The sequence below is a fragment of the Nyctereutes procyonoides genome, unplaced genomic scaffold (genome assembly GCF_905146905.1).
Source record: "Nyctereutes procyonoides isolate TBG_1078 unplaced genomic scaffold, NYPRO_anot_genome, whole genome shotgun sequence".
NCBI classification, from domain to species: domain Eukaryota; kingdom Metazoa; phylum Chordata; class Mammalia; order Carnivora; family Canidae; genus Nyctereutes; species Nyctereutes procyonoides.
Window position 1 is genome coordinate 7,698,304 of NW_026575037.1, and position 15,424 is coordinate 7,713,727.

Sequence of the window (15,424 nt, forward strand, 5' to 3'; positions counted from 1 at the left end):
ACATTTAAAAAAAAGGGATGCCTGGGTGGCTCAGCGGTTGAGTGTCTGCCTTTGACACAGGGCGTGATCCTGGAGTCCCAGGATCGAGTCCCACATCGGGCTCCTTGCAAGGAGCCTGCTTCTCCTTCTGCCTACGTCTTTGCCTCTCTCTGTCTCTCATGAATAAATACATAAAATATTTTTTTAAATGTATGTTTATTTGTATTATTACACTTGCAATTTATTCTTTGATCGTGGTATCTTAAGATCAACTAACGTTGCTGAAATAAATCTCCTGTTAGCAAAGTTTAAAAATATATAAATTTATATTGCTTTCTTTTTGAAATATAATATACTTCCCAAAAATTAAAGTTAGGAAATTTTAAAGACAACTATCAAGTAATTCTCTTTATTATCTCCAATAAAATAGTAACTACCACTTACTGAACATATAGCTTACCAATTTGTATTAGGGGCTTTACAAACATTATCTTTTTAAATCTCACAATCTCAAAGAGTAACTACTGTAATTCCTATTTTCTAGATAAGACAATGGATGCTTGGGCAGACTCAATCATTGGTCCAAAGTGACTCCCCGCTAGTGGCAAAGTAGACACAGAACCCAAGTACATCAGTCCTCTTTTTCCAACAAACTACACTGCCCATTCTCTTCACGCAGGCCTCAAAGGCTACTCAATTACCAGTGAAAACTTTTTAAAAAAATTTAGGATAACATTAGATGATGATGTTAACCTCTAATACATTTAATGTATAAATATCACAACTGCTGTGAGAAGTCATTTTACTGCTTCACCATCAGCAAAAATTTCAAAATACTAGCCTACTTAATATAAATTAATACCAAAACAGTCATACAATACCAGTTTACGAAGCATTGTTAGATGAAACAGAGTATCTAACTAATGTGTGTAATAGAGTAGATCTTTGGCATTAATGGTAAATGCATCCCCATGTCCCCGAAAATCCTAAAATTAACAGTTCAGTTGTAGCACATACTATTACTCAGAAAGTGAAGTAATGTTTAGCACCACTAGAGTTATTTCATACACTAAGTTAAGTGGTAAAAACAAGGCCACCCTGACATGAGGTTGATAGGCTGACTGGGTGACTAACTGGCCAGGTTTTACATACTTCCTAAAACAAAAATCTCAATCCAAATGCTGCATAGAAGATTCAAATTCACGTCTCAGTAAAACTACACACTATTAGTAAATGGAGCTTCAGGGTTATTTGTGAGTACAGGAAGGACAAATGTTAAATCTGGCAATTCCGCTAATGTATCATACTAGGAATATAAAAAAGACTGACTAGGCCACCAAACCTAATATACTAGCTATCAGCAGTACTACAAGAAGAGTTTTTCCTATAAACATAAAAATATTCCCTTAACAAGCAAATATATATGTTTCTATTATGTACATATTCAACTGTGAATTGCAAATGTACTCATACCTGAATGGTAGAACAGAGAAAAATGTGTAACTTTGAAAAGCGTATTCAATGCTATAACTTGAGTAAAAACTATTATTAATACAAATTTCAGAAATGGTATAGTTTATACTTCTTGAAATGGAACAATTATAAAAAGGTAAGACATGAGCCAGGCTTTTTAAAAATCTAATAAAGTATGCCAGAGTAATATTGAGTATATAAATTAAGAAAAATTTAGAAAAATGTAGTATGAATAGATCAATTGCGTATATACCACAAATTAATACCTATTAAAAATTTATTATATAATACTTAACACTAATATTTTTATTTTCAATAATTTTCTTAAAAATCTCAGATATTAATTTTTAAAATAAACCTTTAAAATATTAACAAAGGGGCACCTAGGTGGCTCAGCTGGTTAAGTGGCTATCTACAGCTCAGGTCATGGTCTCAGGGTCCTGTGTTAGGGTTAGCCCCACATCAGGCTCCCTGCTTAGTGGGGAGCCTGCTTCTCCCTCTCCCTCTGCTGCTCCTCCTGCTTGTGCTCTTTCAAATAAGTAAAAAAAATCTTAAAAATAAAAATAAAATAGAATAAAATAAAACAAAATATGAACACAGTTTATCCATTCTGGCAGACATTCATGCCCTCCCTATGACTGTTAAATACTGACAAATTTGTTGTTATAAGGTGTTCCAAACATTTTTTGGGGGGAGCAACTGAAAAGTTGTCATTCACTATGACAATGAAGATTAAAAGATGTCATGTTATTATAAAACATAGATATGGGTAGTTATAAAAGATAACATATTTACTACATTTTGATATCCTATTATTTTTATCAATTCAACACATGCAAAAAATGTTCTTAATTTTATACTCATAACTTTTTTTTCTGGAATTTCATTCAAAAGCAGATCTTCAAATAGCATTTCACAACGATCTGCAACTGTATTCAATATATCTCTCTTCATTGCCTATGAAAAAACAAAGACTACAATAAGAAACAAAACTCATTACTTTAAATTTGTACTATTTTATTACCACCCTCCCCCAACACAATTGACTTTCCTATATAATCATGTCCACCAAAATAACTGGTACATCATTCCATTTTTTAATATCCATTTATTTAACATGCTTACTGACACACGAACAGTTAAATGGCAAATTCACCTAACCTTCATTTAAATAATTTAAACCAAATAAATGAATGAAATTTTCCACTTAAACAAATAATGTTAGTGTTCCAAATTAGGAAATGTGTAACTATGACCAAAGTACCAGTCATCATTTTTAAAATTTCTGAATTACCCAGATTATAGAATCCTACCTAATAAAACTTAGAATGAATACTTTTCCTGTTATTTAAAAAGTTTTATTTCCTTCCAAAGGAATGATTTCAAATGCACTAATGTATCACAGACTCTGGAGCACTGGATAAATTTGTATAATACCAATTCAAAAAAGGCATTTTAAAATAGATACCCTGCATATGAAAATCTTGGGACCAATTACAGTGTATATATGGAATAGCCAATAGTTTGGGATTTGATTATCAGTTAAAATCAAATTAATAATTATGAAATCTGAGATTGAAAAAAAAATTTAGCATTTTTGAGTAGTTACATTAACATGCTTCTGTTTTTCATATACCAGTTATTGCTTTTGTACCTGCACAGCATCTTTAACCTTGGGTTTATTGCTATGAACATAGGCTCTGCATTTCACAGCACCCTTAAGGTTTACAGAGCCACTGCATATCTGGACTGTGGCTGTGGATCTGTGGTCCGAATTCAGAAGCTGAAAAACAAAATCTATTTAGGTTCTAGTAGCCAACAATTATTAACTATGTGAAACATTTAAACATTTTATAACCCACTTCATGAAGCAAGATAGAATTTTTGACTGAACCAAATGTTTGAAAATATTTCCCATAAATTCTTAAAAGGCCTCCATATTCTTCCTAAGTTATATATTACTTTCTGAGTATTTTAAAAGCAGTCTAAAGTTAAACACAACTACATCTAATTTTTTTCTAACATGACTACCTAAAATAACATTATTTATTTAACACATACACTAAAAACATATTATTTGCAGATTACTCAGTTAAGTATTGTTACGATGAAAAGATGTGTAAAGAAGACATATATATCTACTATATCTTCCATCTAGTAAGACATATATGGTATGTAATATAAGATTTGCACAAAAAAATCATTGGAATACAGAGGTTGTGATAAATTTGCTAAAATGATAAGCAGTATAAAGACACTCACTTAATTATACACTTTTGACTCTTAACTTCCATAGGCTAAAAGTAATGCTATGTGCTCCCCTGCAACAAAAAGGCAAGTCAACTGTGGTTGCCACCAGAAAAATTGCCTTTTGTCAACAAAAAGGCAACCAACTGTGGTTTTAAGTGGTCACTTCTATCTTACAATCTCATTTTTCCATAATCTAAAGAATGTTAATTCGTGCTTAATTTTGAGATGTTTCACAGATATTTTTAACCTTATTATTTTAATAAATGCCAAAACAAGTAGAGCATTAAAACAGTGAAAGTACTACTGGAAGCCTATAAAATCACAATGGGAACAAAAATTGTGATTTTAAAATAGGATACCCCAAAAAGAAAATAAATAAATAAATAAATAAATAAATAAATAAATAAATAAATAAATAAATAAATAAAAAAGAATACCCCCAAATGAGACACAGTAAAGATAAAAATTCTAAGTATACTTGGAATAAATAGGGTCAATTCTGAAGAACAAAAACAAATCATGAAACTTTGAATATTGCTATATGTGCCTCTGTAATAAAGAATAATCAGGAACTGAGGAAGAAAAATGGTAAAGAAGCAGAAAGGCTTGAATATGTAGCTACTGAAAGCACATGAACAGTCAATGTCTAATGTAATTCAGCCAAAGCTAGTTTGGTTTTCTTGTGTGTGTTTTTAATAATTTAAACTTAAACACAGCAAAGGTCTTATTGGTAAGAAATCAGTCACAGACCAAACAGTTCAAGAGGCTCCAAGTCTTTTTAAAAAATGTCTTTTCAAACCAAGCAGCAGGGTAATAATGCTCATACTGTATCTGAAATAAGCTTCCTATGATACTTGTATCATACTTGTAGGGATCATCAATGTATCAATAAGGTGGGCTTCCTTTATCCACTACATATTTTATTTTATATATTTAATATCTAACATATGTTTTATGACATATAACACATTTATAGTATGTATGTATAAATTAGGGCACTATTTTCCAAAAACACATGGAGAGTTTTTTTTTTTTTTTATGACAGTCACAGAGAGGGGGGGTGGGGCAGAGACATAGGCAGAGGGAGAAGCAGGCTCCATGCACCAGGAGCCCGACGTGGGATTCGATCCCGGGTCTCCAGGATCGCACCCTGGGCCAAAGGCAGGCGCCAAACTGCTGTGCTACCCAGGGATCCCCACATGGAGAGTTTTCAAAAGATACAAGGATTGACTTCTTTCTGGTGGAAATGTACCTGTGTTCTACAAATGTCAACTCCTTTTGGTTTCTTTGGACTTAGGAACAACTAGCTAACAAAGAGGCTCTGGGAACCTAACTTGGTCATATATGGAAGAATTTCTGCGACAATGATATGGTTATTTTGGAGAAGAAAAGATCCCTCTGGTTATGATGACCAAAAGAAGCTACAGAAGTGGTAGCGTTTGGGGTAGATCTTAAAGTGCAGATAGGATTCTGACTGACTGAATGACAAAGAAAAGATGGTACTGGCAAGACACATCGCCAGAAAATAAACATGATTTTAAAGGCATAGAAAGCAAAGATCTAAAACAATAAGTATGATATTAATGAACAGGCACCCTGAGGCTATGAAGAAACTTAAATTAGACTTTTCTAAGTTGTCAGTATACAGCACTTAAGGACTTTTAAACAAGGTGATTAACACAATCAGTGCCTAACTCTTATACATGCTCAATAAATACTTTCTGGAAAAACTAATAAGTAAGTAACAAGTGAATGGATGCAAACTGTGATTCAGATAGGATAATTTGAGGTTACATGCAGGATAAATTGGAAATATAGAAGATATTCCAAGATATATACAAACAAAGGTATCAGGATTTTCAGAAAAGAATAACTTTGGACAGGAAATGAATGGATGGAGAGAGACCAGTTAAGAGTTACTTAAAATAATACAGATAAAATAATAATGCTGTAAGACTAGTAGCAGTAAGACTATAAGGAAAATAAAAGATGAGCTAACACTGCAAAGGAAGAATCAACAAGACTTAAGGGAGGTTGAGTAGGAAAAATATTTACTACTTATTATATATTAGTCATTTTAAAGTTTCCAACTGGCTGACCAGTGGAATGATTGATAAAAAGATATTATACTGTATGATTTTTATACAGTATAATATCTATATACATTTTTATACATTTATATACATATAATGCATTTTTGTAATTTTATTATACTGTATATTTATAATATTAAATACTATAACAATAAATCATCTCTCATAATATTCTTTCTTCTCTATATTCCCACAGTGCACACATCTACCAACTCCAATTTTATCACTAAAATAATTTTAAGTAAATTATTTAAAAAACCAAGAGGTCACATAACCATATCTAGTAAAAAGCATATAGGTACAAGAATAGCTTTAAAATAAAGGATACTTCTAAACTCAAAGACATTAAGAGAGAAATTGAGAACTCATTTTGAGTGGAATTAAGTCCAATGACAATTTAGTAAATACTGTTAAACACAGAGAAGAAATTAAAACATTCTCCTATGCAAAATTACTTTTAAGTCTATTATACGCAATTAAAAAAATATGCAGTATTTATATCTGTATAAAAATATACAATAAGGGACGCTTGGGTGGCTCAGTGGTTGAGTGGTCTGCCTTGCGCTCGGGGCGAAATCCTGGAGTTCTGGGATTGAGTCCCACATCAGGCTCCCCACTGGGAGTCTGCTTCTCCCTCTGCCCATGTCTCTGCCAATCCCTCTGTGTCTCTCATGAATAATAATTTTTTAAAAATACAATGAAAAATATTCTGTTCTGCATGCATACTTTTAGGAATAATTAGTGGTTTTAATTTTTTATTCTTCAAGATAGCCAAATTTCAATTCTGAAAAGGTGTGTAATTTAAAACAACTATATAAGAATATAAAAATTGCTGGTAACGTGTGATTTTTACCTAGAGAAGGTATATACTTCAAAATTTAGTATATGACAACTCTTGGCACAATTGTGCACACATCTTTTTAAGTTAAGAACTACAACTCTGCTCATAAAAACTACATCCTAAAATATTACACACATATACACGTACATATGTATATATTAGATGTTATATATTTTTAAAAATTACATATATTTTTAAATTACTCTCTATTTGATGCTAAAATTTTAATAGCCTTCAGGCAAAAAACCAAACTAGGTCTTATTAAAATGTTTCTTGGAAATAAATTTCCTAGAACTGGACATTTTTACACTTTACATCTCTAAAATTCTTTGACTTTAATTATAAATATAAATATAAAATATAAATATAAATACCAAAACAATTTCATTATAGTTACTCTGAGAAATAATGTATTTTAGATAAGTAGTATTTTAAAATATTTACCAACTGTGTTAGCACTTTGACATCAAAAGAATGACTAGCTGCTTGAACATTTCCTCTCGAAGATTTTTTCTAGGAAAAAAAAAAACAACATAAAATTTAAAAAAACCTCAAATACTGACACTGGCGTGGAATACAAAAGACAATTTAGGAACTGTCCTACATATATTAATCAACTTAGAAGAAAAGAAAGTCTTGTTATTTGTTTTATATTGGCTTTATATATATATATATATATATATATATATATATATATATATATTTATTACTTTGTATATTGTCTATCAATCAGTGTGTACTCTTAAAAACCTTTAATTCCCTACTTTTATTCCTGTAAAGCAAGGATTAGCAAACTATAGCCTATAGGTCAAATCCAGACTACTTCTAGTCTTTGTAAATAAGTTTTACAGAACATAATCAAGATCATTCATTTACATATCATCTGTGGCTGCTTTCATGCTACACTAACAGCTGAATAGTTGCTAGAGATCATGCGGCCCACAAAGTCTAAACCACTACTTGGTTTTTTACAAAGTTCACTGACCCTTGCACTAAAGAGATTACCAAAGTTCGTCTTCAGATAGATCAAAGCTATTTAAAAAGCCTATAAAGATGCCTTCTAGAAAATGGCCAAACTTGGTCTTTAAACTGCTATCAAAGTAGTTTTAAGCAAGCAGTTTGCAATTTGGAAATAGAATTTAGTTGACACACACTCCCTTCTTCAGATTTCAGGATCCCAATTAATTAAAAATAATCTCTTAGCATTTTCTGGAAAAAAAAAAAAACATTTGCCCTTTACTTTTAAAAGACCTTAGAAATTAAAAAAATAAGAAATAGATGGGAACTGTTTTCATGAAGGTGAGAACTACAGAAAAGATGACAGAAAAGTCATCTTTTATTTTTCCTTAAGCACATATAATTTCATTAGAAAAATGATTTTCTTTCAACTCACCTGTCCTTCTAAGAGGTCACAATCTTCGTCTTTAACTTGTCCATTAATCAAATAAACGCCATTTTCTATTTGCTTAGCCCAGCGAACAAGTCCGTTCTTAAAAGGAACACAACATGGATATCTTTCAGATATAATGCCACCTCTATTAAACTCCCTAGGGTCCAGTTTTTTCCACCTAATACACTGAAATGTTAATGTGGTAATCAGTAAGGTGGTATTTATTTCTTGAGTTAACATTTTGCCATTTTTTCTTCATGTATTTAAAAAAAATTTTGCGGGACGCCTGGGTGGCTCAGTGGTTGAGCATCTGCCTTCCGCCCAGGCTGTGATCCTGAAGTCCCAGGATCGAGTCCCACATCAGGCTCCCTGCATAGAGCCTGCTTCTCTCTCTGCCTATGTCTGTCTCTCTCTGTGTGTGTCTCTCATGAATAAATAAAATTAAATTTTTTTTTAATTTTTGCATATAGTTGACCCACAATGTTACATTAGTTTCAAGTGTACAACACAGTGATCTACTTTATTTATAGTATGCTCACAAGTATAGCTATCATCTGTCACCACAACACTATTAACAATATCACTGACTATATTCTCCATGCTGTGCTTTTATTCAGTTTCATAAACAAAAAAAAAAAAAAAAAAAAGGATATCCCCAAGTTTGGCAACTTAGCCATATTTAATAAGTTTCTCTAATCTTTATCCTAAACTAACATTGTATTACACACTTGGGAGGCTTAATAACTAACTACATGACCAAAGTCAAATAAAATTCAGTAATTCCCATTATATTAAAAGAAAGTGAGAAAAGAGAAAGAACCTCAAAAACATATATATTAAGGAGAAAAAAAATAAGCAAGCTCCAGCAGAAGAGAAATGAGATATGAACAAAAGAATGTACAGAAATACGAAAAAGGAGTAGAAAGGAGAAAATAAAATCAAAGAAAAGAAAGACCAAACAGTATACCTTTTTTATATATTTAATGTAATGATGTTTTACAATGTACTTAGCTACATGTTAATCAACAAATATCTATGAAGTACCTATCATGCTAATACATTAGTATTATGATGCTGTCCTATCTTTAAATTTCTAATTTGCTTGCGGTAATAAATTAGTCACCCATAATATTATAATTAGCATGTGATTTTTGAGGATTATAAAACGGCATAGACAACCAGAATAAAAGCAGATCATCTATTCAACAATGACTAAGGAGAATTCATTTTGCCCTGATACCTTTGTATTTTTCTCCAGCGTATAGCTGACAGAGGTGGTAGACAGCGGGATGTGAATATTAACATGAACTGTACACTCTAACGGAAGCCATGAGGTTGACAGTCCATTTTGGTACTTCCAATCTGCTGGTTTTGCTGAACTCTTTAGCAGTGGGGAAGGTGGAAAAACATAAAATAACGTGATTCAGGTAAAATACGTGGGTCAATAAAATACTATAAAACGTACAACCTAATTAACTCACACAAGCTGATACCTAATATATTTTGGTCAACTTCTCTCATCAAAGGGCAATAAGTTAAAACTAAATAGAAATAAAGCATGCATTAAATTCACTACCCTTCAATACATCCCAGGCAGCCTTGGCAGCTCCATCCCCCAGAGGTAGGTTGAAAAGAATCAGACAGTTCATGTAGAATTCTGACAAGTCCTCTGGTTCTTATCTGTAGCTTCAACAGTATCAAATTAGAAGCTTTTGTGTGGGGCAAATAATCACTGAGCAACTATCAGGTGCCAGATATTCTCCTTTCTGTCCTATCCTTGCTAACACTACACTGCAAAGTTACTTTTTTTCACATTGCTTTTAGACAACTTAGCAAAACATTAGTATGGATTCTGCTAGTAGATGGCTTACTTAACTACGCAACTAACTACCAAAGGCCCAGATGCTTTTACTACTACCAGCCTCTCAAATATAATACTAAATGCATAAATAGGTAGGGGGAGCTTAATAAAAATATTTGAACAAAAAAAAATATCCTTGCTTGTAATGAAATTAATCACATTTCAAAATTTTAAAAAACTGCAGGTGGTTTTGGACACCTATAGGAAATGAAAGCTCTAAAAATTATTAAAACTAAATAACTGAAATTTTAAAAATACTTTGCAATACAATTTTTTTTTTTTTGCAATACAAATCTTTTAAAAAGCAATTTTTCTTACCTTTGGATCACGGATATCATAAGTCCGACAAACTATTCTTTACTGATTAAGGACAGAAATAACCAAAGAAAGAGAAGTAATTTTTGATAATCAAAAGAAAATAAGTCATCAAAAAATAAAAATAAAGTGCATGCATCTAAGGGTTTTTACAAAATCATACCACTTCATATAAAGATATATATACACATATATTTACATGTTTGCACAAATACATGTACATCTTGTAAATAAACATATATATATTCACACTTTGCATAGACTAATACATGTACACAAAAATTGTTCTGACTGTAATACTTGTGGTGCTTTAACTATTCCCTATTGCTTAAAATCCTGCTAATCACAATGAATAGAATGGAAACACTTGCAAAATTTCCCTCAAATACACACCCTCTATAAAAATAGAGGTGCTGTTTTGAATGGAGTCAAGACTGAAAATGTTTATTGGGTCAAAGCGCCTGTACATGGAACTTTTAAATACCAAAGGAGTTACCAGCTCAGCTTCTGTAGGAATGGTCTCTTCTTCAATTTATCTTTTGCAAGGCCTAATTTACTGGGCCCTTACACTGCTTCGCTCCCTTGGTATGGCTGCCTCTTGCTCAGGAGATACTCTTGCCCTGGCAAGATACAGAGGAAAGCAGCTAAGGAGGCCCTAAGGAGGCTTCCAGTGTCACTTGTTCTTGGCTAAAGACAAAAAAATTTCTTGGATGTCCTACACTGTCCAGCTCAATACATCTGTGCTTTAATTGGACATTTTGAATTGGAGGTGAAAATTCAACAAGATAAAAGCATTACTTTGCCTGCATTGTCAGGCATCTACCACTCAGCAGAGGATCTACTGAGCTTCAATGGACAGGGGCAGTTAGCTGGTAAAGAGTTCAAAATCCCCAGTCCTTGCCATCTTTCTCAAACTCTTTAACAATCCTGAGACATGATTAAAAACCATTATTATTACTACTATTATTGGCAGTCCTAATTATGTGTTATTTACAGGAAAAACTTCCAAATTATGCTTGTTTTTAAAATATAAGTAAATGGGAAAAAAAACTTGCAGGAACATTATTTTGATATCATATAGTTTAAAACATAAACACCTAAATAAAAGATACTTTTTTGTAGAAGAGCAAATGTGAAGTGTCACTCTTTCTGAGATCTCTTCTTCTGTGAAATTCCAGAGTCTCCTTTTATTCAAAGATTTTTCCATAGCAAATATTAGCTGAAAGGGAGGAAAACACACATTACCTTAATACAAAATAAGAGAACAAAAGTGAGTGCAAGGAAAAAGATAATTATAATGTCCCTAAGCTCCTAATTCGTTTTAAAATTCTATGATTCCATCATTAAATTTTGTTTTCTTCAAAAAAGAAAAAAAAGTGAAACTGATTTATTAACCTTTTGGATTCCATTTTCAGAAATCTATAAAATTTGATTTTTAAATATAAAAATACAAATCACTGTCATCAATCTGCTGGACATGAGAAATTATTTTTGGGCAATTAGCATTTAAGTTTAAAAGTACAGAACAAAGACTATTTTAATTAGAATGAAAAATGACAAGTGATATTTAACCTATAAAAATGAAGCATGCCACCCACTTGAGATTTATTTAAATGTCACAAAAAAATGTAAGGCACTATATACACATAAAATATACTAATAATATAAATTGAAAATAAGAAAATCAGAAATAGTGACATACATTTATGCCAGAAATAAGAATTATACAAATGCATATTTGATATGAGTGGAGGGTCATAAACTTTTAAAGATTTTATTTATTCATGAGAGACACAGAGAGAGAGGCAGAGACAGAGGCAGAGGGAGAAGCAGGCTCCCAGCAAGGAGCCCAATGTGGGACTTGATCCCGGACCCCGGGATCAGGATCTGAGCCAAAGGCGGATGCTCAACCACTGAGCCCTCCAGGCATTCCAAGGGTCATAAATTCTAAACTTCCTAACAATAGTGTACACAGCCAAACCTAATCTGTTACCTAATTCACATTGTCCATAAACTGAATACAACTGATGAGAAGAGACATAACTTTCTTGATAATAACATCAAAAGAAATTTCTTCAAAGGTGATAGTATGTAACATAACAAAGTTCTCAACAATGACCTTACGGGAGACACTAGTTTTGTAAGGTTACTTCTTACAAAGTTCCTCACTATGGGCAGTGGAAAAAAAGTCAGAAAATGGAAACTCAATAAGGCCTGAAATACAGCCTTTCTAAAGTCTTATTTGCCTCTTAGGAATAAAATGATACAAAAGCAAAAGGAAAAGATAAAAGGACCAACTGTATCTCTCTAGCACTGAGCCCATATTCACCTTCTTCAATCCAGTCCCAATCACAAAAGGATTTACAACCATCGTGATTAAGCACATACACATTTAGATTATATTTCAAAATGTCAAAGAAGTTGAACAATTGTAAAAGGTACATTTATTTACAATGGAAAAAAGAGCAGAAAGTTGAGTAACTTGCCAGGGGAGGGGAATATCTCCATTTTCTTCCCTTTCTCCCTTAGGCACAAATTGCAAAGATTTGATGTGGGACATTTGACAGGCACAAATAGCAAAGATTTGATGTGGGACATTTGACAGGAAAGGTTACAAAACTGGAAGAATCTATAGCAACTATGATTCTTATGAGCTACAGACTTTTTTACTAGAAAATTTTTTTGATTCTGTGGGGTTTTGCACTTCTCAAGATTATGGGTCCCCCCTCTCTCTTGGGGTGGGAAAGAACTTTTTGAAGGCTCATCTGGATCCTGAGTATTAAAAAAAAGATGAAAGTTGCCTGCACAAAGTTTGCTTTAGATTTGGGCTTAAGGGGAAACAGCTTGTAGACCTTCATATTTATTTACAGACTATGTTGTTACCCAATTTACTGATATGGGAGTAAAACATACAGGAGGGGACTAATGATAGATACTCTGCCCAGGAATAAAGAATAAGTATCTGATTATGTTTTACTCTCAGGATCTTGAGAAAATTGAACAGGTGAAGAATCACATATCTATCACTTTCACATTATACCAATCACTTTGAACTAGAAGGAAGTTCTAGCAGAATATTGCTATTGTACAAGAAAAATTGTTAAAACCACTATAATTTGTCTCATAATAGTATAAAATTATCTTTCTTTTTAAAGACTTTATCTATTTATTCATGAGAGACATGGGGAGAGAGGCAGAGACATAAGGCAGAGGGAGAAAAAGGCTCCCTATGGGAGCCTGATGTGGGATTTGATCCCAGGACCCCAGGATCACGACCTGAGCCAAAGGCAGATGCTCAACCACAGAGCCACTCAGGTGCTCCAGTAATAACTTATCTTTAAACTTAAAGTTATTTAAAAATATATAGCTTTGATTGAAAATAGAAATATTGACTTTTTTTTTACACTCAAAATACCAAGCAGTTGGATGGAAAAAGCTATTTCAACTTAATCCCAGCATAATTACGGAATGCTAATCTAAGTATGCTTAGGATCACTGTACATAGTATAATCAATTAAAATAAGATATAACTTTGAGGCACCTGGGTGGTTCAGTCAGTTAAGCATCCGACTCTCGATCTTAGCTCAGATCTTGATCTCAGAGTTGTGAGCCCATGCCCAGCATGGAGCACACTTCAAAAAAAAAAAAAAAGTCACTGATCATATTAAGAATTTCTGATATTTCAGACTTACTCTACGCAGGGCATTTTGACAATCATTTCCCATTTCTAAAGTTGTAATGATAAATACTCCAAGAACTAAAAGTCCCCCTGGTAGCATTCTGGACACCTAAAAATAGAAATATAGTATTAGTTAACATAAGCATTTGGCATTATATGAAATCCTTTGTGTTTGATAAGCTAAAAATTAAATCAGTAAATACTGAGTTCCAACTATATACCTAGCACTGAGGTGGGAGCTTTGAAAAACAGGTTAAAATACTGAGAAATAGTTGATAACCATGATGAATGGGGCATCATTATGTACACAATCTTCCTAGACTGTCCTTAATTTTTGGCCTTTATAACTAAAGCCATTTAATACTATTAATAATGACACTCTTTAGCTACATCAATAAATCCCTTTCTCATGAGATCACAGACTGAAATATCTTCTAAAATATTTTCAATGGCTTCTACTGTCACCTAAATAATATATAAATGTATCTACTACTGGTATTTCAGACTCTCTAAAATCTAGCTATCTGATATTCAGAGCCTCATTTGATATTACTTCCCCTGAAATATTAGGAAGTCCTCACTCTTCTCCATACACATATCTGGCTAACTCTACACCTTCATTCAGGCTGCTGCCTCAGCATGAACTGACTTTCCCTTATCCTTCTATGTGTCTGAACTCTGTTGAATACTTCAAAGTCACCTTAAGGAAGCTGCCTTCCCTGATACTTTGATCTTCCAGGTCCCACAGGACTTTGGTGTTGTTTTCCCATGGAACTTACCGCACAAGCCTGTGTTATGATTACTGGTATGTGATGGTCTGGAAGTTAAGGGAAGAAGTGGTTCTCAACTAACTCTGTATACCTACAAAGAAGAATACTAAAGCCTGGGATTTGAAGAGAAGGAGTCTGACTTAAAAATCCTTTGTTTCCTATATTTTATGTTTACTTCAATTTTTTATATCTGTTTATTATATTGAGTATGAATGTTATTTCCAATTTTTCTTTACTCAAATAATACTGTAAAAATTCTAGCAAGGCTTTCTCTGTTCATGGGATTATTTGCTTAGGATAAATTTTTTGAGATGGATTACTAGGTTATGAAGTTATACATATTTTTAAGGTTTTTTGGTCCATACTACCAATTTGTCCTCCATGTTATTTCCCTTCATGTAATTGTGGCTAGTTCTTAATACAGATGGAATTTTTTCTACCAACTAAACTCAGAGATCAAAATGCTTTGGTTATTTTTTGTATACTGAGTACATAAAAAAACTGGTCAGAAAGTTAAATCTTCTTAGCTACCACAGTCTATTCTGGAATACTTTTACATTGTGTCTGTTGGTGATTCCCTCTGTATTAATAAATTCTATTCATTATAGTAACACAAGCTTGACACATAAAGAACAAAGTTTTCATATTTAGCATGAGAATTATGCATGTTTTCAAAATCACGCGCGCATAAAATTAGCCGTTTCTTTCTAGAGGCAAAAAGGTTAACTTATTTTGCTATAAAAATTTTATGTTTGTGTGTGTACATATATGAT

General features: G+C 32.6%; 1 protein-coding gene across 2 annotated transcripts in view; it reads right to left on the bottom strand.

Annotated features, from left to right (window-relative positions):
- The window catches only part of ODR4 (odr-4 GPCR localization factor homolog), a 40,605-nt gene that overhangs the window by 17,517 nt on the left and 7,664 nt on the right, over positions 1-15,424 (bottom strand). For both annotated transcript variants that reach the window (XM_055319338.1, XM_055319339.1), the window contains exons 5-12: positions 13,895-13,990; positions 11,315-11,421; positions 10,206-10,242; positions 9,267-9,407; positions 8,030-8,125; positions 7,081-7,149; positions 3,107-3,235; positions 2,319-2,409 (exon numbers count right to left, since the gene is read on the bottom strand). In XM_055319338.1, coding sequence (XP_055175313.1) covers positions 2,319-2,409; positions 3,107-3,235; positions 7,081-7,149; positions 8,030-8,125; positions 9,267-9,407; positions 10,206-10,242; positions 11,315-11,421; positions 13,895-13,990 — 766 coding nt within the window. The remainder of the gene's footprint in view (positions 1-2,318; positions 2,410-3,106; positions 3,236-7,080; positions 7,150-8,029; positions 8,126-9,266; positions 9,408-10,205; positions 10,243-11,314; positions 11,422-13,894; positions 13,991-15,424) is intronic.